The sequence below is a fragment of the Myxine glutinosa genome, chromosome 8, assembly GCF_964187855.1.
Source record: "Myxine glutinosa chromosome 8, kmMyxGlut1.1, whole genome shotgun sequence".
Classification (NCBI taxonomy): Eukaryota; Metazoa; Chordata; class Myxini; order Myxiniformes; family Myxinidae; genus Myxine; species Myxine glutinosa.
The window spans coordinates 154,993,883-155,016,773 of NC_136268.1; the positions used below are offsets into that span (position 1 = coordinate 154,993,883).

General features: G+C 44.0%; 1 protein-coding gene across 3 annotated transcripts in view; it reads right to left on the minus strand.

The window, feature by feature from the left end:
* The window catches only part of ANTXR2 (ANTXR cell adhesion molecule 2), a 154,183-nt gene that overhangs the window by 17,541 nt on the left and 113,751 nt on the right, over positions 1 to 22,891 (minus strand). For all 3 annotated transcript variants that reach the window (XM_068125462.2, XM_068125464.2, XM_068125463.2), the window contains 2 exons: positions 15,481 to 15,576; positions 7,130 to 7,174 (listed from right to left, as the gene is read on the minus strand). In XM_068125462.2, the coding sequence (XP_067981563.2) occupies positions 7,130 to 7,174; positions 15,481 to 15,576 (141 nt within the window). The remainder of the gene's footprint in view (positions 1 to 7,129; positions 7,175 to 15,480; positions 15,577 to 22,891) is intronic.

Consider the following 22,891-nt stretch of genomic DNA (forward strand, 5'->3'; position numbering starts at 1 on the left):
AAAGCCATGGGGACGTCCGCCGTCACGAACTCCCAGCGAAAGAGCTGGCTGCCGAAGCGGAGGGCGACGGTGCGTGGGCCGAAGGTGCGGATGGCGGAGCAGTTGGCCACGATTAAGGAGGGGCCGCAAATGGCAGCCCATCTGTCCTCCGCCGAAGCGGGAATGACGCTCAGCTGAGCGCCGGTGTCGCAGAGAAAACGCCGCCTCGACGCTTGGTCCGCGATGAATAGCAGGTTTCCGGAACGGCCGGCGCTCATGGCTGGTAGTGAGCGCCGGCCCGACCGTTTCCCGACTTGCCGAACGTGCACGGGGCTCGACATGATCGGGCCTGCCGCCCGAACCTGGCGTGGAAATAACACCAGGCCGGGTCTGGCGGGGGCTCCGGTCGACGCGTCGGGACCGGGTGACGCGGCGTCGCCGCTGCCAGTCGCGCCGGCCCGGCGGCCTCCGGGAAGGAAGCTGCGTCGCGGGCGTCGGGCGGGTGGGCAGGAAACCGCGCCGCGGGCGCCGACTGGGCGGCGGGCGGGCTCACGGCAGCCACCCCGACGAGCTGGCTCGCCGCTCCAACGAGCTGGCTTGCCGAATCGATCTTGTCGGCCTCCCTGGCGAGGCCGCGGGGGTTCGTGATGGTCGTGCTTGCCAGGGCGACCCGGACCTGGGCCGGGAGCTGGCGGAGAAAAAGCTCTTGGAAAAGGAAATCCGAGGGATGCTCGCCGAGCAACGCGAGCATGTAGTCCATACGTTCGGACGGGCGCGTATCGCCGAGCTCAGGAAGGTCGAGCAGGCATCGTGCGCGTTCAGCCGGGGAGAGGGCGAAAGCGCCCAGAAGAAGTGCCTTGATGGCGTCGTACTTGCCGTCAGCGGGCGGGCTCTGGAGGAGGCTCAGGCAGCGGGCGGCGGTCACGGAGCCGAGCGCGGCGACCACGTAATGGTATTTCGTGGTGTCCTCCGTAATGCCACGCAGGGCAAACTGGGAGTCCGCCTGAGCGAACCAGACGGTGGCATGTGCTTCCCAGAAAGTGGGCAGTTTGAGGGACACTGCCATGTCCATCGCGTGTCGTAAACTCGGGGTCACCAGTGAAGGAGCAGCGCTCCTGCTTGAGACGGACGAAGTGACGGACAAGACACAAACTCGTCCGAGAAGATGTTTATTGTATAATCATCTCGGGAACTCTGAAAACCCGTTTATCGGGTTCGCATATATATATCCAAACCAAAAAGCATACATCAGAACCAAAGCCCCGCCTCTCAGGCGAGGCACGCTTTGGTGGTCATGTGACCGACAGGTGCAAAGGATTATAACCTCGGCGCCGCGGTTTGGCCGCCGGTTACGTCACCGGCTTGGGCCAGGAGATTCTGTTGCTGGTCTCGAGCTTTGGGGGACCCATGGGTCGCTACAATACTGTACTTATTCTTGTACTGTAGATATCCAGTTCATCATCACCATGGTCAGTTTCATTATACTGTACTTATTCTTGTACTGTAGATATCCAGTTCATCATCACCATGGTCAGTTTCATTATATTGTACTTATTCTTGTACTGTAGATATCCAGTTCATCATCACCATGGTCAGTTTCATTATACTGTACTTATTCTTGTACTGTAGATATCCAGTTCATCATCATCATGGTCAGTTTCATTATACTGTACTTATTCTTGTACTGTAGATATCCAGTTCATCATCACCATGGTCAGTTTCATTAGACTGTACTCATTATTGTACTGTGGCGGACACGAAAGCCCACTGGCGTGGTGACATCATCCCGCGCACCAAGTGGGCAGCGGCCACGCCCGAGGGGTAGGCGTGGCCTCAGGATATACACTGGGCGCGCAGCCCAGAGCGCGCCAGTGCTACAGTGACCTCTTGAGAATAAAGACTCTTTTGTTTAACCCCGTTGTCGGCTTCCTCCTTGGTAGCAAGTAAGCGCGCGTAGCACCGCGCTTTAATTGGTGACCTCCGACATTCTGGTCAGCCGTCGCTGACCACCCGACATGGCAACCAACGCGGTAGCAATGAAGCTCCCCGAGTTCTGGGAAGCTCAGGCGGAGATCTGGTTCCTGCAGGCCGAAGCCCAGTTCAGGCTTCGACGCATCACAGCGGACGAGACACGCTACTGCCATGTGGTCGCCTCCCTCGGGGCCGGCGCAGCCGCCCACGTCGTGTCGGTCCTGAGGAACCCACCGGCCCACGAGAGGTACGGGGCGATCAAGCGTCTCCTCCTCGCCACGTTCGGCCTCACCGTGGACGCACGGGCCGATCGCCTCTTGGACCTCCCCGAGCTCGGTGACATGCGACCGTCGGTCCGAATGGACCATATGCTGTCGCTCATGGGTGACGAAACCCCGAACGCTCTATTCCGGGCGTTATTTCGATGCCAGCTGCCAGCACGAGTCCGCCTCGCGTTGGCCGGTTCCGCGACAACGGAACCCCGTGCGTTCGCGGCCGAGGCCGACAAGTACTACGCGGCTTTGGACACGCAGGCGAGTTTCGGTGCGGCCGTAGCGGCTCCCGAGCCCGAACCTCCTGCGGGTGCCCACCCCTGCTCCGAGGGGCGCCTCGTGGCGGCCGCCACGCCCCGCCCACCACCACCGTGGAAACCGCAGCCTCCGGCTTTGCCGAAAACCTGGTGCCATTTCCACGCTAGGTTCGGTCACGAGGCTCGGCAATGTCGCCCGCCGTGCTGATTCGGCAGGTCGGGAAACGACCGGGCCGGCCCTCGGTAGTGGCACTGATCGCCGGCCGATTAAACAGCCTCCTATACATAACGGACACCTTATCCGGGCGCCGTTACCTGTGCGACACGGGAGCGCAGGTGAGTGTCATTCCCGCCGGTACGTCCGACAAGCAGTCCGCGGGCCGGGGCACCGCGCTGCTTGCTGCCAACGGTACGCCCATTCGCACGTACGGAAAACGCTGCCTTTCTCTGCGGTTCGGAAGGCAGGTTTTCCGATGGTCGTTCGTCACTGCCGACGTGCCTATGGCACTGCTCGGCGCAGACTTCCTCTGTGCCAATGGCCTGTTGGTGGACGTCAAGCACAGAAGGCTTGTCCAGGCTGAGACGGTCAGCTCGCTCGCGTGTGCGCTGCCCGCCTCGTTGAGCAGCTCACAGAGCGGCTCATCGAGCGGCTCGCCGAGCGGCTTGCTGAGCGGTTCAGTTCCGGCCAGGTTCATCTGTACGCTTCCGGCAGCGAACGAATTCACCCGCCTCCTCGCGGGTTTCCCGGCCCTCACGAGGCCCACCTTCTCGGCGGGGACCGTCAAGCACGGGGTGGAACATCACATCCCCACTGCCGGGCCACCGGTCTACGCCCGGGCACGCCGCCTCGAGCCGACGAAGCTCGCGGTAGCTAAAGTGGAGTGTGCTACGCTGGAGTGGCTCGGCATCGTGCGGCGCTTCGAGAGCGCGTGGGCGTCGCCGCTCCACATCGTGCCCAAGCCCGGCGGGGGATGGCGACAGTGCGGGGACCACCGCCGTCTCAACGACGCCACCACCCCTGACCGCTACCCCGACCCTCATATTCAGGACTTTTCCGCCCGCTTGGCGAATATGTCCTTCTTCTCGAAGGTGGACCTCATACGCGGTTACCACCAGGTACCCGTCAGGCCGGAGGACATCCCGAAGACGGCTGTCATCACGCCGTTCGGTCTTTTCGAATTTCTTCGGATGCCCTTCGGTTTGAAGAATGCGGCTCAGGCGTTCCAGCGCCTCATGGACAGCATCTTGCGCGACTTGGATTTTGTGTACGTATACCTGGATGACATCCTCGTCGCAAGCGCGTCCCGCGAAGAGCACCTACACCATCTCCGCACGCTCTTCGAACGTCTGGGCCAGCACGGCCTGATCGTGAACCCCGCCAAGTGCCGGTTCGGTGTCGCCGAAATCGAATTTTTGGGGCACCGTGTCACCAGGCACGGGGCCGTCCCCCTACCGGCCAAGGTGGAGGCGGTGAAAGGGTTTCCACACCCCCGCACGATCAGGGGGCTCCAGGAGTTCCTGGGCATGGTAAACTTTTACCATCGGTTCCTGCCCCGCATCGCCCAGCTCCTGCGCCCCCTGCACGAGGCCCTCCGGGGGAAGCCGGGCAAAGGTGACGTCACCTGGACCGAGCAGATGGACGCGGCGTTCGTGGGCGCGAAGCTCGCCTTGGCTAACGCCACCATGCTCGCGCACCCGGCGCCCGATGCACCAATCGCCCTCACCACCGACGCCTCAGACTACGCGGTGGGCGCGGTGCACGAGCAATGAGTGCGTGGAGCTTGGCAACCGCTGGCGTTCTTCAGCCGGCAGCTTCGCCCGCCCGAACGCCGGTACAGTACCTTCGACCGCGAGTTGCTCGGGCTCCACCTGGCGGTCAGGCACTTCCGCCATCTGCTCGAGGGCCGTGCGTTCACGGCCTTCGTCGACCACAAGCCACTGGTGTTCGCGATGGGCAAGTTCGCCGAGCCGTGGTCGGCCCGGCAGCAGCGTCACCTCTCGGCCATGTCCGAATACACGACGGACATCCGGCACGTCGCGGGGAAGGACAACCCGGTGGCGGATTGCCTTTCCCGGTCCGTTGCCCACGCGGTCCACCTCGGCATCGACTATGCCCGGATGGCGGCGGACCCGGCTGCCGACCCCGACGTCCAGGCCTTGCGGACCGCCGTTATGGGCCTCCGCGTCACCGAGGTGCCGTTCAACGGCACGGGCACGGCCCTCTGGTGCGACGTCTCCCTCGGGCGGCCTCGTCCCATCATGCCCGCGGGCCGGATTTTCGACTCCATCCACGGCCTGTCCCACCCGGGCACGAGGGCCTCCCAGAGGTTGATCGCCGACAAGTTTGTCTGGCATGGCCTCCGGAAGGCCGTCCGCGGCTGGGCCAGGACGTGCCTCGCGTGCCAGCGCGCGAAGGTGCACCGACACACCCAGGCCCCATTGGCCCCGTTTGCGGTGCCGGAACGTCAGTTTGACCACGTTCACGTGGACCTGGTGGGACCTCTGCCCCCCTCGCGGGGTTTCACCCACGTCCTGACCATGATGGACCGCACCACCCGGTGGCCGGAGGCTGTGCCTTTGGCGTCAACGACGGCGGCGGACGTCGCGCAGGCATTCATCGCCACCTGGGTCGCCCGGTTCGGCGCCCCCTCGGACATCTCGTCCGACCGCGGCCCCCAGTTCACCTCGGAGCTCTGGGGGGCGGTCGCGCGGGGGCTCGGGGTCCAGCTGCACCGCACCACGGCCTACCACCCCCAGGCTAACGGCCTGTGCAAGCGGTTCCACCGCTCGTTGAAGGCCGCGCTCCGGGCCACCCTCCGCGACGGGTCAACAGGCTCCCCTGGGTCCTGCTGGGCCTCCGGACGGCGCCCAAGGAGGACCTGCGCGCATCCGCGGCGGAGTTGGTCTTTGGACAACCGCTGCGGGTGCCGGGCGAGTTCCTCCCCGACCCCACGGCACCTTGGTCCGCGGCGCAGGAGACCGCCCGGAGGTTCGCCCTGGTGCCGACGGCGCACCACGGGCACCCACCCATGCACGTTGCCCCGGAGCTTCACACCGCGGAGTATGTCTTCGTCCGGCACGACGCCCACAGGACACCACTGCGGCCTCCGTACGACAGGCCTTTCCGCGTGCTGGAGACCGGGGTGAAATTCTTCACCTTGGACATCGGCGGTACTCCCGACCGCGTCTCGGTGGATCGACTCAAGCCGGCCCACCTCGACGTGGACCACCCACCGCCGGTGGCTCGGCCCCCGCGTCGGGGCCGCCCCCCAGCGGGCGGACCCCCGGCACCGCCCAGCACCGCCGGCACGCCGCCCCCCGGTCCGGCACCCATCCCGGGTACAGCCGGGGGCATCCCAGCTGGCATCCCTGCACCCCGGACGCCGCCGGTCGCCAAGGGCGCTTCGGCCGGGTCATCCGTTTGCCCCGCAAACTGGCCCTCCAGGTGCGCGGGAATTCTGGGGGGGCGCGTGTGGCGGACACGAAAGCCCAGTGGCGTGGTGACATCATTCCGCGCACCAAGTGGGCGGCGGCCATGCCCGAGGGGTAGGCGTGGCCTCAGGATATACACTGGGCGCGCAGCCCGGAGCGCGCCAGTGCTACAGTGACCTCTTGAGAATAAAGACTCTTTTGTTTAACCGTGTTGTCCGCTTCCTCCTTGGTAGCAAGTAAGCGCGCGTAGCACCGCGCTTTAGTACTGTACATATCAGTTCATCATCACCATAACCAGTTTCAGTATACTGTACTTATTATTGTACTGTACATATAAGTTCATCATCACCATAACCAGTTTCATTATACTGTACTTATTCTTGTACTGTACATATCAGTTCATCATTACCATAACCAGTTTGAGTATACTGTACTTATTATTGTACTGTACATATCAGTTCATCATTACCATAACCAGTTTCAGTATACTGTACTTATTATTGTACTGTACATATCAGTTCATCATCACCATACTCAGTTTCATTATACTGTATGTATTATTGTACTGTACATATCGGTTCATCATCACCATAACCAGTTTCATTATACTGTACGTGTTATTGTACTGTACATATCAGTTCATCATCACCCTGGCCCTAATTAGGCTTCTCCACCACTTTAATGGTCACGTGCTGATCAGATCGGTCCCTTTTACCCATTGGCTAAAGTCATTTATGACGATGTTAACCCATTGGCGAAAGGCACAGATGCATCTCTGTGAAAGAGAACATGTCTGGTTTTTTTCACGACAAGTGAAACCCAACATGTTGTGCAATGCAAGACTCTGGCCTACTTTTGCACATGACATGAAGCACATTTACCCACAATACATTGGGTAAAATCTGGACAGTTCACTAGTGGTAGGCCTAAACTAGGAAAAAAAGCAACATCAAAATGAAAATTGACAACATTCGTTTAAAGAAAGGAAAAGTTAAATTATAAAACTTATCAACACAAAATATAAATGAAGAAGATTATAAAATGATCAACGTCTAACTCATACAGGTTTCTGACAAAGGGATGTAAGATTTAGCAACTACTACCACTGGCACTACTATTACTAGTACCACAGGTGCCACTACAATTCCTCCCTTACCACGCAAGTCGCCATCAAAGCTGTCCCCGTGAATACATGTACACACATAACAAACACTCTACCTGCTTCGGTGCAGGTGGTGGTGGTCGTGGAGGGTCCTTCACCACCTGAAATAGGAATTTTACAAATGACTACGAAGCAAAAAAAACAACAAATCTTTCAAACAATTAGCACTTTTATAAAAACAGGACTGCAGATCCTAAAGCTCACCTGGTTCAGGAGCATTAGTCATTCAGACCCCCGAGATCCCGATATGTCTTATGCCGTGGACAAGTGTCTGTGTTGTCTTCTCTCGTCACTGAACTACTCCCTCAAACTTTTGTGAAATCATACCAAACTTCTGGTGTGCACCTATCTCTCCCGTGGGTATGTCCTAAGGGTATTTTCTTTGAAATTCTTTGAAAAAGATTTTTTTTTTAAATGTTGAAAATTTATTTGAATTTTTTTTTTTTTACTTAAATCTTCAATTTCAATTGTTTATAAAATGTAATATCACGTATATTACAAAAGCATTTGTGCAATATAATTGTTTATATTATCATTGATGTAAACCATGACAAAACAGCAACTCAGGGACAGTCATCTATCTATATATATTTACATATCTGGGCAGTGTCTGTGTTGTCACTGAACTACTCCCTCAAACTTTTGTTTCCGTGGTTGTGAAGTATTTTGAATTACTTGGTGGTGAGGTGTTTTGAATTACGTGGTATTGAGGTGTTTTGAATTACGTGGTGGTGAGGTGTTTTGAATTACGTGGTGGTGAGGTGTTTTGAATTACGTGGTGGTGTGTTTTGAATTACGTGGTGGTGTGTTTTGAATTACGTGGTGGTGTGTTTTGAATTACGTGGTGGTGAGGTGTTTTGAATTATGTGGTGGTGAGGTGTTTTGAATTACGTGGTGGTGAGGTGTTTTGAATTATGTGGTGGTGAGGTGTTTTGAATTACTTGGTGGTGAGGTGTTTTGAATTGCATGGTGCTGAGGTGTGTTGAATTACGTGGTGGTGAGGTGTTTTGAATTACATGGTGGGTAGGTGTTTTGAATTACGTGGTGGTGAGGTGTTTTGAATTACGTGGTGGTGAGGTGTTTTGAATTACGTGGTGGTGAGGTGTTTTGAATTACGTGGTGGTGTGTTTTGAATTATGTGGTGGTGTGTTTTGAAATACGTGGTGGTGAGGTGTTTTGAATTATGTGGTGGTGAGGTGTTTTGAATTACGTGGTGGTGAGGTGTTTTGAATTATGTGGTGGTGAGGTGTTTTGAATTACGTGGCGATGGTGTTTTGAATTACGTGGTGGTGAGGTGTTTTGAATTATGTGGTGGTGAGGTGTTTTGAATTACGTGGTGGTGAGGTGTGTTGAATTACGTGGTGGTGAGGTGTTTTGAATTACTTGGTGGTAAGGTGTTTTGAATTGCATGGTGCTGAGGTGTGTTGAATTACGTGGTGGTGAGGTGTTTTGAATTACATGGTGGGTAGGTGTTTTAAATTACGTGGTGGTGAGGTGTTTTGAATTATGTGGTGGTGAGGTGTTTTGAATTACGTGGTGGTGAGGTGTTTTGAATTACATGGTGCTGAGGTGTTTTGAATTACGTGGTGCTGAGGTGTTTTGAATTACGTGGTGGTGAGGTGTTTTGAATTACTTGGTGGTGAGGTGTTTTGAATTGCATGGTGCTGAGGTGTGTTGAATTACGTGGTGGGTAGGTGTTTTGAATTACGTGGTGGTGAGGTGTGTTGAATTACGTGGTGGTGAGGTGTTTTGAATTACTTGGTGGTGAGGTGTTTTGAATTGCATGGTGCTGAGGTGTGTTGAATTACGTGGTGGTGAGGTGTTTTGAATTACTTGGTGGTGAGGTGTTTTGAATTGCATGGTGCTGAGGTGTGTTGAATTACGTGGTGGTGAGGTGTTTTGAATTACATGGTGGGTAGGTGTTTTAAATTACGTGGTGGTGAGGTGTTTTGAATTATGTGGTGGTGAGGTGTTTTGAATTACGTGGTGGTGAGGTGTGTTGAATTACGTGGTGGTGAGGTGTTTTGAATTACATGGTGCTGAGGTGTTTTGAATTACGTGGTGCTGAGGTGTTTTGAATTACGTGGTGGGTAGGTCTTTTGAATTACATGGTGGTGAGGTGTTTTGAATTATGTGGTGATGAGGTGTTTTGAATTACATGGTGAGGTTTTGAATTACGTGGTGGTGAGGTTTTGAATTACGTGGTGGGTAGGTCTTTTGAATTACATGGTGGTGAGGTGTTTTGAATTATGTGGTGATGAGGTGTTTTGAATTACGTGGTGGTGAGGTTTTGAATTACGTGGTGGTGAGGTTTTGAATTACGTGGTGGTGAGGTGTTTTGAATTACGTAGTGGTGAGGTGTTTTGAATTGTGTGGTGGTGAGGTGTTTTGAATTACGTGGTGGTGAGGTTTTGAATTACGTGGTGGTGAGGTTTTGAATTACGTAGTGGTGAGGTGTTTTTAATTACTTGTTGGTGAGGTGTTTTGAATTGTGTGGTGGTGAGGTGTTTTGAATTACTTGGTGGTGAGGTGTTTTGAATTGCGTGGTGGTGAGGTGTTTCGAATTACGTGATGGTGAGGTGTTTTGAATTACGTGGTGGTGAGGTGTTTTGAATTACGTGGTGGTGAGGTGTAATCGTCCCAAACTTCCAGTCTGCACCTACCCCTACTGTATGTATATGCTGAGGGTTTTTTATTTTATTTTTAAAATATTTTTAAAACCTAAATTGCTTATAAAATGTAATTTCACAAACACTACAAAAAAAATTGTGCAAAATAATTGTTTATGTTATAATTGGTGTAAATCAGGAAAAAACAAACTCAGGTACAGTCATTATCCTCAGTTAAAACAAGCGTGTCCCTTTGTACCTTTGCGTGGTGAGGCGAGCGCAGTGAGACGAGCCAAGCTCGTACATACACTACCGGTCAAAAGTTTTTGAACACCTCAATTTTTCCTGTTTTTATTGAAATTTACGCAGTTTAATGTCCAGTGAATAACCTGAAATGGTACAAAGGTAGGCAGTAAACTGCTTGAGGTAAAAAAAAAAAAGGTTTAGGTTAGCATAAAATGGGAAAATAATATAAATTGCACCGTTATATTGTTAAAAAAAGGCCTTATTCAGGGAACAAGTAATGGGTTAACAACTTACAGCTGTTCTGCAGCAATGTAAGTAAATTAAGCCTTGAAAGTTGATGTAAACAATTCCTACAGGTGTCCTAACCTCTGCTGATTACTTCATTACAAACCCCCTGTCTGTATAAAAGCAGTATTGGAACAGACTGTTATTACACCCTCTGAAGCATTATTTGGACAATATTGCACTGCAGGAAGTAGTATATTGGAAACTGGAGGAAACTCTGACAGGAAGAGGTCTGGCAGACCCAAAGCCACAACAGAATCAGAAGACATGTTTCTGAGAGTCAACAGCTTGCGTGATAGGCGGCTCACAGAAGCACAGCTTAACACCGGTCGAAGTAAGCAAGTCTCCGTTTCAACTGTGAAGAGAAGTCTTCGAGCTGCAGGTTTGACAGGTCGATTGGCCGTAATAAAGCCATTGCTAAGATGGCAAAAAAGAAAAAGAGGCTTGCCTGGGCCATGAAGCACCGCCAGTGGACTACTGAAGACTGGAAGAAGGTCTTATGGACCGATGAATCAAAATTTGAAATCTTTGGTTCATCACGCAGGGTTTTTGTACGCCGTCGAGTAGGCGAAAGGATGGTTCGTCAGTGTGTGACACCAACTGTCAAACATGGAGGAGGAAGCGTGATGGTCTGGGGCTCTTTTGCTAGATCCAGAGTCGGTGACTTGCACAGAGTGACTGGCACCCTGAACCAAAAGGGCTACCACAGCATTTTGCAGTGCCATGCAATACCCTCTGATATACGCCTAGTTGGTCAGGGGTTCATCCTGCAGCAAGATAATGACCCTAAACACACCTCCAGGCTATGTCAAAACTACCTTCGAGTAAAAGAACAAGACGTTAAGCTTCAAATCATGGAATGGCCAGCACAGGCTCCAGACTTAAACCCCATCGAGCTGGTTTGGGATGAACTGGACAGAAGGATGAAAGCAAAGCAACCTAAAAGTGCAACACTTTTTTTTTTTTTTTTTTTTTTTGGTATACAATATCGAGGCTCGTGAAAGAGCTAACATTAATCACACAAAAAGTCAAACCGACACACAAAACACAAAAAACAAGGGGAGCGGCAGACAAGATGGGGAGAGAGGGGGAAGGACACAAACACAACATTTGAGAGCAGCGACATCGGGAGGACTTGGGGGGAGGTGGGAGAGTTATAAAATATATGAACACTGCAAGGACTCTGGGGTGAATTACCGGGGGTAGAAAAGATCAAGGTTTTGGATGGGGGAAGATCAGAGATGGTGGTTAAACATTTGTGGGAACTTCTGCAACAGTGTTGGGACGAACTTCCCGAACAATATTTGATTCCCATTGTAGAAAGAATGCCACGAGTGTGTTCGGCGGTTATATCTGCAAAAGGTAGCGACTTTGCCGAGTCAAAAATTTAAATTAAATTTTGTTTAACAAAATTATTCTATGATTTCTTTTTAATCTCCAATTGTTTATTTGTTCTATGCTTAATTTCAGAGTACATCGAGACATTAAACTGCGTAAATTTCAATAAAAACTGGAAAAATTGAGGTGTTCTAAAACTTTTGACCGGTAGTGTATATATAGTATACATATATGTATATATATATATATATATATATATATATATATATATATATATATATATATATATAATTATATATATAGTATATATATATACATACATATATATATATACATACATACATATATACATGTATATATATATATATATAAATCTCGTTATATATATTTTAGGATTGTCTGGGATGGACTATTGTGAGTCACTCATTTTTATAATATTTCGTACACTGCTCATATATGCATTATATGGAATATCATCAACAACTCTGATGTAGCAATGATATAAAGAAACATTTCAATTCTTCTTCCAGCAGGAAAGGCTCGTTGCTCAGGAAGGTTAACAGATTTGTTACCATACCATAATAGTCTCCTCTCTCCATCCACACAAACAATTCCTTGCTCCCTCCTCCCTCCACCCCCACCTATGGACCCTTAAAATGCTCTCACAACCCTGGCGAGATGAATCGCATCACTTAGCAACCAACGGTTCACCCCCATCTGTTCAGCTTCCTCCCCCTATCATCAGCGGCTGGCTTATTTTAATAGGCGAGCGAACGCATGCAAATCGTAGCCTGAGATCACTTGCCCAGCACTCCCTTTTCTTCTTATACAAACATATTTGATAGTGGAACCATTTTCCAGCAAAGAAATTGCTAAGTAAAGTATTTATCTTACGTAAGAAGGCAACCTCTCTCCACCACCCACCCTCAATTTATTATTTGGTGCAGTGGTGCCAGAATCTGTTGCCAGAATATTATCAGTCCCAGGGCCTTAAATGGCTAAAACTCAACGAAGACATAAGGCCTTGTCTCCACTACTAAGAATGTGCTGCCACTCCCTTGTGCCATCAGCATGTCTGTTCACCCGAGCCATGAGGGAAACCAGGATGGGATTCTTGTCCACCAAACCTGCTAGTTACTAGATATAAAGTTTGGGATATATGATGATTACAACTGCATCAATGATGAATCATTATTGTGTTTACAGTCATTATGGCCCTGGCTTTATACCAGTTACACAGCTTTCTGTGGGCATTATTTTATAATTTGGAGAAGGTTGTGGTAGCAGCTACTTCTTCCTGGATTCTTCCTGGACCCAACTTTAAACTGCAAGTGATTAAAGGCGGAACTGCACATGCCGGAAATATCCCACGGATAACTGAGTTAAAGCTAAACTTCGACAGCGCGTCACAAGAGCGGTGGTTTTGACATGCACTTAATCCCACACGTCGGACATGCATGATTAGCCAAATAGATTATCTTAATTAATAAATTTCCCTCCAGGAGTTTCAATTGAATGAATCATTAGCACAGAAAAGATGGCAGGTATCGACACAAGCCTGACGCAAGAAATAAAATTTTTTAAATCGACACGAGACACAAAACAATTACAGTACAGAATCCTCAACATTCACAAGTTAACAAGAAAGAGCAATCAGAGATTGCAAACCCTCGCCAGGATGTATTATCAGTGGTTTTTAAGGCTTTTGTGTTAAAACAAATATGGCGGCCGAACCACGTGACCGATGACATCATCATTATTATTTTTTCTCCACGAATTTATTCCTAGATTACGCTCAATAAATTTCATCTTGATGGGATGAAGTTTTGTACTTGTCGAATTATGATGTCATAATGGAGGCACCTAAAACATCATCATTAGCATATTTTATTCCCCATGGAGAGTTCTTTACAATGAGCCATGTCTCAATTTTTTCGATTCAGCGCTTTCAGAGATATAGAGGTGCAAAGTTTTTCGGTTTTTCCAAGATGGCGGCCGAACCAGTGACCTATGACATCATAATTATGATAAAAAATTATACGGGTGGAGCTGCACCCATGGTGAAAATTTCCTGTCAATCGGACCAACGGTTGCAGAGAAAAATCATATTTATTCTGTGCGGACAAACAGACAGACAGACAAACAAAAGGACTCAAATGCAATACCCTCTCCTCAGGCGAGGGTAACTAGAACAGCACTCGGTAGAGCACAAAGTCTTGCATCGCACGCTCATTATGAACAAAAATACCATTGTTAACTGAACACGCTCCACCACTGCTGTTATGCCCCCAATACCCATATCATCCATGCACAATGCTATGTCACATACATTGCCATTATCAGTAGCTTTATTGATTAATTATTGGTCTATTATTGGCTCCCTCATCATGAATAACACTCGACCCAAACAAAGACAATGGTTTTACTAATTTGCGTAATGTAACACTTGATTACATAAAGTAACGCTTGATTACCGTGTGTACCGATGTACCATGCGTTCTGATGTACCATGTGTTCTGACGGGCTTGATCAAACCTTACTATTATTTGACATGCGTTAACATTTTCAGGGTCCCTCAAAGTGAATAACACTCAACCCAAACAAAGCCAATGGCAATCTGATGCAACAAACCCAGGCAGTGAATAATCAGCAGAGGCCTGCAGGCCTAATGTGTTAGGCCCACCAGAAAATCAAGATGGCGGCCATATAATTTCGTCTCAGTCTTATGGTGGGTGGAGTCAAGCGACAGACGCGCGTGTGGTCTGGCATCGGTCTGACCAATGGGCGCACATTTCAAAAATCAACCCCAACAAGACCCACACCAACACCAACAACAGCAACGAAAAGCTCTTGTGGACCTGTGACATCGTTGCAGGTAAAAAGAAGACAAATCCAGTTCGGAAAACTTTGCTTTATATGATGTGAAAATGGCAGCTGCAGATTCTATCAGCATGTGCAAAAATCCCTGAACGGGAAGAAACATCAAAATGTCTTCTTTCCTCTTGCCTTCGCACAGTTATTCGATTTGGCCGTGAGGGCGCAATTTATGGTACTTTTCAGTAAAAATAGTCAAATAGCAATCTATTGTCAGAGACATACTGCAAGTTTCTTTATAGCTCAGTACCTTGTTACACGTGTGCCGTACTATTCCAAAATGGTGTGAACATGTGCAAGGCACACACAGGTATGTGCAAGCATCCGCTAATTTTGTCACCGCAGACAAACAATGCAATGTCTGTTTATTGATTTTATTTTCCTTGTTTATGGATATTTGGACATTGGTGCTGCCTTGGCTTTGTTTGGACGCAGTAAAGTTTTGGAATCAACGTTTTTCTAACTCTTGATGAAACAACAAATCACAAAGTCTTGAAAATGATCCAGACAAGTGGAATTTTGGCATTTGTAGTTTAGTTTGCAGTTTTACACCTGTTTTTTGACTTGGATGGTTTGAAGCAGGAGATGACAAATGGCCTACCTTTCTCAAATACACCAATTAACCAACTACCAGTCAACCAAATGGTCTTCTTACCTCAAGTATGAGATATGGAGGTGCGTTTGCAGAAGCTATGTCCTCACAAATGATAAAAAACACGGGATTTTTTTGGAGCAGGTAGAAAGCAAGAGAGTACCATTACCGTAAAAGCACATTGCTGTATGTTGGATAAGAGAGCCAAATTACCGGTAACTGGAGGATCTTAATGGAGAAAACAGCTATCTTTAGCTAAGGAACTAGAAACTAGCAATCTGGGATTTGGATGAAATAATAATTTGGTGGAAAAACTAGTTGAGTTAAGCAGGTGGGTAAATAAATGTATACGCTGGTGGATATTATCTGATATCTTGAGAGTGGTGAGTGTAAAGTGAGGGGTGTTGAGCTTGCCCTCTCAAAGGCCAGGCTTGACACATGCAGAGTATTAAAAATCACTTACGATGGTGCAGCACAGTGGCCAGAACCACCAGAACAAGACGAGGGCAGCGAGTAGCAGCAGCACGAGGAAAATGATGAGTGGAATAAGGCTGCGAGTCTGCCAACGGGAGGGAGGAAGAAATGCTGCAGCCTTATGGTTACTCCTCCTTGCCAACCACAGAATTGCTTTTCTACAGAACTTCTTGCTTTTCATACACATCACCCCCAACCCGAGCATCTTCCCCCTTTTAAAATAAATAATTTGTTCCAACCACAGTTTCCATGCACAATCAATGTCACTTACACATTTGAAAACAAGTTCACCTGGCCATGTGAAAGATTAATTATGGCTTATTTTCGTGCAATAATGATTTATAAGCATAAATTGTCAATGAAATCGAAAGTTTCCCTGTGATAACAATAAACCACATAAAATCAGTAGACAACTGAACGTTCATGGACTCTTTGATTAATCTTCAAAAATCCAAGACTGCATTATATACAGTAAATCTCGATATTTCCTTAGATCACATTGACATTTGCAGGTCTGCCCTCTATAGATAACTTCAAAATGTAATTTCAACCTCTGAGCATGGATAGTCCCCGGTGAAGGCCACTCTGTGGCTGAAATAGTGGACGTTGTGCCTTTTTTGACAAAACTTTGGAGATTTGTGTGATTGTGAATTTTATGGAAAAACCTCGGAAATTTATGTAATTGTGATTTTTATGGAAAAACCTGGAAGTTTTATTTATTTATGTGATTGTGAATTTTATGATAAAACCTGGGAGATTTATGCAATTGTGATTTTTATGGAAAAACCTGGAAGTTTTATTTATTTATGTGATTGAGAATTTTATGATAAAACCTGGAAGTTTTATTTATTTATGTGATTGTGAATTTTATGATCAAACCTGGGAGATTTATGTGATTGTGATTTTTATGGAAAAACCTGGAAGATTTATGTGATTGTGAATTTTATGATAAAACCTGGGAGATTTATGTGATTGTGATTTTTATGGAAAAACCTGGAAGATTTATGTGATTGTGATTTTTATGGAAAAACGTGGAAGTTTTATTTATTTATGTGATTGTGAATTTTATGATAAAACCTGGGAGATTTATGTGATTGTGATTTTTATGGAAAAACCTGGAAGATTTATGTGATTGTGATTTTTATGGAAAAACGTGGAAGTTTTATTTATTTATGTGATTGTGAATTTTATGATAAAACCTGGGAGATTTATGTGATTGTGAATTTTATGATAAAACCTGGGAGATTTATGTGATTGTGATTTTTATGGAAAAACCTGGAAGTTTTATTTATTTATGTGATTGTGAATTTTATGATAAAACCTGGGAGATTTATGTGATTGTGATTTTTATGGAAAAACCTGGAAGATTTATGTGATTGTGATTTTTATGGAAAAACGTGGAAGTTTTATTTATTTATGTGATTGTGAATTTTATGATAAAACCTGGAAGTTTTATTTATTTATGTGATTGTGAATTTTATGATCAAACCTGGGAGATTTATGTGATTGTGATTTTTATGGAAAAACCTGGAAGATTTATGTGATTGTGAATTTTATGATAAAACCTGGGAGATTTATGTGATTGTGAATTTTATGATAAAACCTGGGAGATTTATGTGATTGTGATTTTTATGGAAAAACCTGGAAGTTTTATTTATTTATGTGATTGTGAATTTTATGATAAAACCTGGGAGATTTATGTGATTGTGATTTTTATGGAAAAACCTGGAAGATTTATGTGATTGTGATTTTTATGGAAAAACGTGGAAGTTTTATTTATTTATGTGATTGTGAATTTTATGATAAAACCTGGAAGTTTTATTTATTTATGTGATTGTGAATTTTATGATCAAACCTGGGAGATTTATGTGATTGTGATTTTTATGGAAAAACCTGGAAGATTTATGTGATTGTGAATTTTATGATAAAACCTGGGAGATTTATGTGATTGTGATTTTTATGGAAAAACCTGGAAGATTTATGTGATTGTGATTTTTATGGAAAAACGTGGAAGTTTTATTTATTTATGTGATTGTGAATTTTATGATAAAACCTGGGAGATTTATGTGATTGTGATTTTTATGGAAAAACCTGGAAGATTTATGTGATTGTGATTTTTATGGAAAAACGTGGAAGTTTTATTTATTTATGTGATTGTGAATTTTATGATAAAACCTGGGAGATTTATGTGATTGTGAATTTTATGATAAAACCTGGGAGATTTATGTGATTGTGATTTTTATGGAAAAACCTGGAAGTTTTATTTATTTATGTGATTGTGAATTTTATGATAAAACCTGGCAGATTTATGTGATTGTGATTTTTATGGAAAAACCTGGAAGTTTTATTTATTTATGTGATTGTGAATTTTATGATAAAACCTGGGAGATTTATGTGATTGTGATTTTTATGGAAAAACCTGGAAGTTTTATTAATTTATGTGATTGTGAATTTTATGATAAAACCTGGGAGATTTATGTGATTGTGATTTTTATGGAAAAACCTGGAAGTTTTATTTATTTATGTGATTGTGATTTTATGATAAAACCTGGAAGATTTATGTGATTGTGAATTTTATGATAAAACCTGGGAGATTTATGTGATTGTGAATTTTATGATAAAACCTGGGAGATTTATGTGATTGTGATTTTTATGGAAAAACCTGGAAGTTTTATTTATTTATGTGATTGAGAATTTTATGATAAAACCTGGAAGTTTTATTTATTTATGTGATTGTGAATTTTATGATAAAACCTGGGAGATTTATGTGATTGTGATTTTTATGGAAAAACCTGGAAGATTCATGTGATTGTGATTTTTATGGAAAAACGTGGAAGTTTTATTTATTTATGTGATTGTGAATTTTATGATAAAACCTGGAAGTTTTATTTATTTATGTGATTGTGAATTTTATGATCAAACCTGGGAGATTTATGTGATTGTGATTTTTATGGAAAAACCTGGAAGATTTATGTGATTGTGAATTTTATGATAAAACCTGGGAGATTTATGTGATTGTGATTTTTATGGAAAAACCTGGAAGATTTATGTGATTGTGATTTTTATGGAAAAACGTGGAAGTTTTATTTATTTATGTGATTGTGAATTTTATGATAAAACCTGGGAGATTTATGTGATTGTGATTTTTATGGAAAAACCTGGAAGATTTATGTGATTGTGATTTTTATGGAAAAACGTGGAAGTTTTATTTATTTATGTGATTGTGAATTTTATGATAAAACCTGGGAGATTTATGTGATTGTGAATTTTATGATAAAACCTGGGAGATTTATGTGATTGTGATTTTTATGGAAAAACCTGGAAGTTTTATTTATTTATGTGATTGTGAATTTTATGATAAAACCTGGCAGATTTATGTGATTGTGATTTTTATGGAAAAACCTGGAAGTTTTATTTATTTATGTGATTGTGAATTTTATGATAAAACCTGGGAGATTTATGTGATTGTGATTTTTATGGAAAAACCTGGAAGTTTTATTAATTTATGTGATTGTGAATTTTATGATAAAACCTGGGAGATTTATGTGATTGTGATTTTTATGGAAAAACCTGGAAGTTTTATTTATTTATGTGATTGTGATTTTATGATAAAACCTGGAAGATTTATGTGATTGTGAATTTTATGATAAAACCTGGGAGATTTATGTGATTGTCATTTTTATGGAAAAACCTGGAAGATTTATGTGATTGTGAATTTTATGATAAAACCTGGGAGATTTATGTGATTGTCATTTTTATGGAAAAACCTGGAAGATTTATGTGATTGTGAATTTTATGATAAAACCTGGGAGATTTATGTGATTGTCATTTTTATGGAAAAACCTGGAAGATTTATGTGATTGTGATTTTTATGGAAAAACCTGCAGGATTTATTTATGTGATTGTGAATTTTATGGTAAAACCTGGGAGATTTATGTGTTTGTGAATTTTATGATAAAACCTGGGAGATTTATGTGATTGTGATTTTTATGGAAAAACCTGGAAGATTTATGTGATTGTGATTTTTATGGAAAAACCTGGAAGATTTATGTGATTGTGAATTTTATGGAAAAACCTGGAAGATTTATGTGATTGTATTTTTTATGGAAAAACCTGGAAGATTTATGTGATTGTGATTTTATGATAAAACCTGGAAGATTTATGTGATTGTGATTTTTATGGAAAAACCTGGAAGATTTATGTGATTGTGATTTTTATGGAAAAACCTGGGAGATTTATGTGATTGTGAATTTTATGGAAAAACCTGGAAGATTTATGTGATTGTGAATTTTATGGAAAAACCTGGAAGATTTATGTGAATGTGATTTTTATGGTAAAACCTGGGAGATTTATGTGAATGTGATTTTTATGGTAAAACCTGGGAGATTTATGTGATTGTGAATTTTATGGAAAAACCTGGGAGATTTATGTGATTGTGAATTTTATGGTGAAACCTGGGAGATTTATGTGATTGTGAATTTTATGGAAAACCCGGGGAGATTTATGCGATTGTGAATTTAATGGAAAAACCTGGAAGATTTATGTGATTGTGAATTTTATGGAAAAACATGGAAAATTTATGTGATGTGAATTTTATGGAAAAACCTTGGAGATTTATGTGATTGGAAAATTTATGAAAAAACTTGGAAGATTTATGTGATTGTGAATTTTATGGAAAAACCTGCAAGATTTATTTATGCGATTGTGAATTTAATGGAAAAACTTGGAAGATTTATGTGTTCGTGAATTTTATGGAAAAACCTGCAAGATTTATTTATGTGATTGTGAATTTTATGGTAAAACCTGGGAGATTTATGTGTTCGTGAATTTTATGGAAAAACCTGCAAGATTTATTTATGTGATTGTGAATTTTATGGAAAAACCTGGGATATTTATGTGATTGGAAATTTTATGAAAAAACCTGGAACATTTACGTGTTTGTGAATTTTATGGAAAACCCGGGGAGATTTATGTGATTGTGAATTTAATGGAAAAACATGGAAGATTTATGTGATTGTGAATTTTATGGAAAAACCTGCAAGATTTATTTATGTGATTGTGAATTTTATGGTAAAACCTGGGAGATTTATGTGTTCGTGAATTTTATGGAAAACCCAGGGAGATTTATGTGATTGTGAATTTTATGGAAAAACCTGGGAGATTTATGTGATTGTGAATTTTATGGAGAATTTTTTGAAGCATGCATGCATTATTTTAGCTTGGTAAGGGTCACCTAGATATCTCAGATGGCAGAGCACTGTGACGATTTCCCAAAGGATCTGGGTTCGATTCTTGGTCTGGGCATGTAATTTTCCCACGTCAAATAAATTACAAATGCTTCATCTAACCTACAGGGGGCACTGCATCAGCAAGAAAGTCACACTCCCAACAATGATGTAAACCAAAGAATGCCGATAAGAAGGAAATGGATTATTAGTGTCCAAGACATGATGCATCTATTAGTTCTCCAAATCATTTCATTAGCATCCGAGTTGTTCATTCTTGCGATAATTCAACCATTCACAAAATACTCTTGTCCCTGTTCTCTGCTGTTGTACTCTTGTGCGTTCCCCTCTCTCTCCCCATCTTGTCTCCCGCGCCCTTTATTGTATGTTTTGTGTGTCCATTTGTTGTTGTTTTTTGTGATTGATGCTCTTACACGAGCCTCGATCTTGTATACAAAAAATAATAAAAATACATGATCATTTCATTACAAAATCACTTTAAACAGGAAACTTTTGAAGTTTAACAAAGTCTGATCCACATTCAACCAAATGAGAACCTCGAGTTTCAGATGTGAAGTCATACGTTGCCGAAAAATATCCTCAGATGTTTAAATTCCACAATTAAATACAAACAGACAAACAGTTGGCTGAACATTCCTTCCAAGAGATTTTTCTGCTCCAAGACGTGGTTTCTTTCCTTTGGGACAGGAAATGCAGTTGAAAATAAAGAGAAATGACAGCTCAAAAGCAAATGTATTGCTCTTTAACATTATCAAAGTTAGTTGTGAATTCAAGCATTGTTGAACTTAAATTTTAAAAGCTAAATAGATATTAATCGTGTACATTTATTCTCTACCTACTTATTTCACATCACTTTCTTTTCTCTAATGAAAAACGTAAGTTATTTCATTTTGTCTTTGAGATGGCCCGATAATGTCCATCAACGAACAAGAGCATTAAAGTACAGTATGAATGAATATGAATGATCGTTTTAAGGCCATTTTCCCCGCTGGGGCAGGGGTTAGCCTTGCAGGCCCCATGACAATCATGGTTCCCTGTTTGAGGCAATGTTTTTTTTATGGCCGGATGCCCTTCCTGGCGCCATTAAAGTACAGTGTAAGGTGAAAAAAAATGAATAAAAAGGATCAACATGTTGGAGTTTTTCAATGACATGAAAAATGAATAAAAAGGATCAACATGTTTGAGTTTTTCAATGACATGATCACATGCATTGCCCTTCCATCCAAATATTCTTTCTCACGAAAAAAAAAAAAAAAATTTGCACATAAGTTGAAAAATATTCAGAGACCGATGTAGTTTGAGTGAACCAATGGACATAGAAACAAATGGATCGATGTTCAGGTATATATAAAATGGGGCCAAAAACAATTTTTACTTAAATTGAGATCACTGGGCTCTAGCCAAACCACATCCCCGTGGCCTATGGTTCACCTCTAGCCAAACCACATCCCCGTGGCCTATGGTATGAGCAGTGTCAAACATAGATTGGAATTAAATAACAGCATAAACTGCTCTGTGTACAAACCAGTGAATGCTAGAAATAATTCAGGAACATCACATATCAGTACTACCCCCATTTAGCACTTGTAGGTGTTTCGGTGTGTGTCCATGTCTATCTCTGTCCCTTTCTTCTCTCTTTCTTTCTCTTCCCTTCCCCTACTCTCCCTCTCACTATTCCACCCTCCATCTACCTCTCCCTCCCAATTTAAGTTTCAAAATATATGGCATTGTTTTAAACATTTACGAGAACGTTCTTTTCAACGAAATACAAGAAAAAAAAAAATGAGCACTCCAATTTGTTGCACAAAACTGTCATCTTCTATCTATATATATGAAAGAAAGTTTTTGTTTGTTTGTTTGCACGCACTAATCTCCTGAACGGTGAAAGATAGGAGGAAACCTCTGAAACAAAAAATGTCGGGACGGGCCCCGGGAAGGTTATAGGCTAGGTGGCGAGGCCGGTCGAGGCCGCCTCGGCCGGGCTGGGCCCACTTCGCAATTAAAAGCTGAGCTGAATAATAGTAGTCAATCTTCTACGGCCACGAGTAAAAGCTGAATTATAGTAGTAAATTCATTCAAAAAGAACCTGGGCAACACCGGGTGCATTCAGCTAGTATTATATAAATTTCTGTGTTGATAAATATACAAATCATT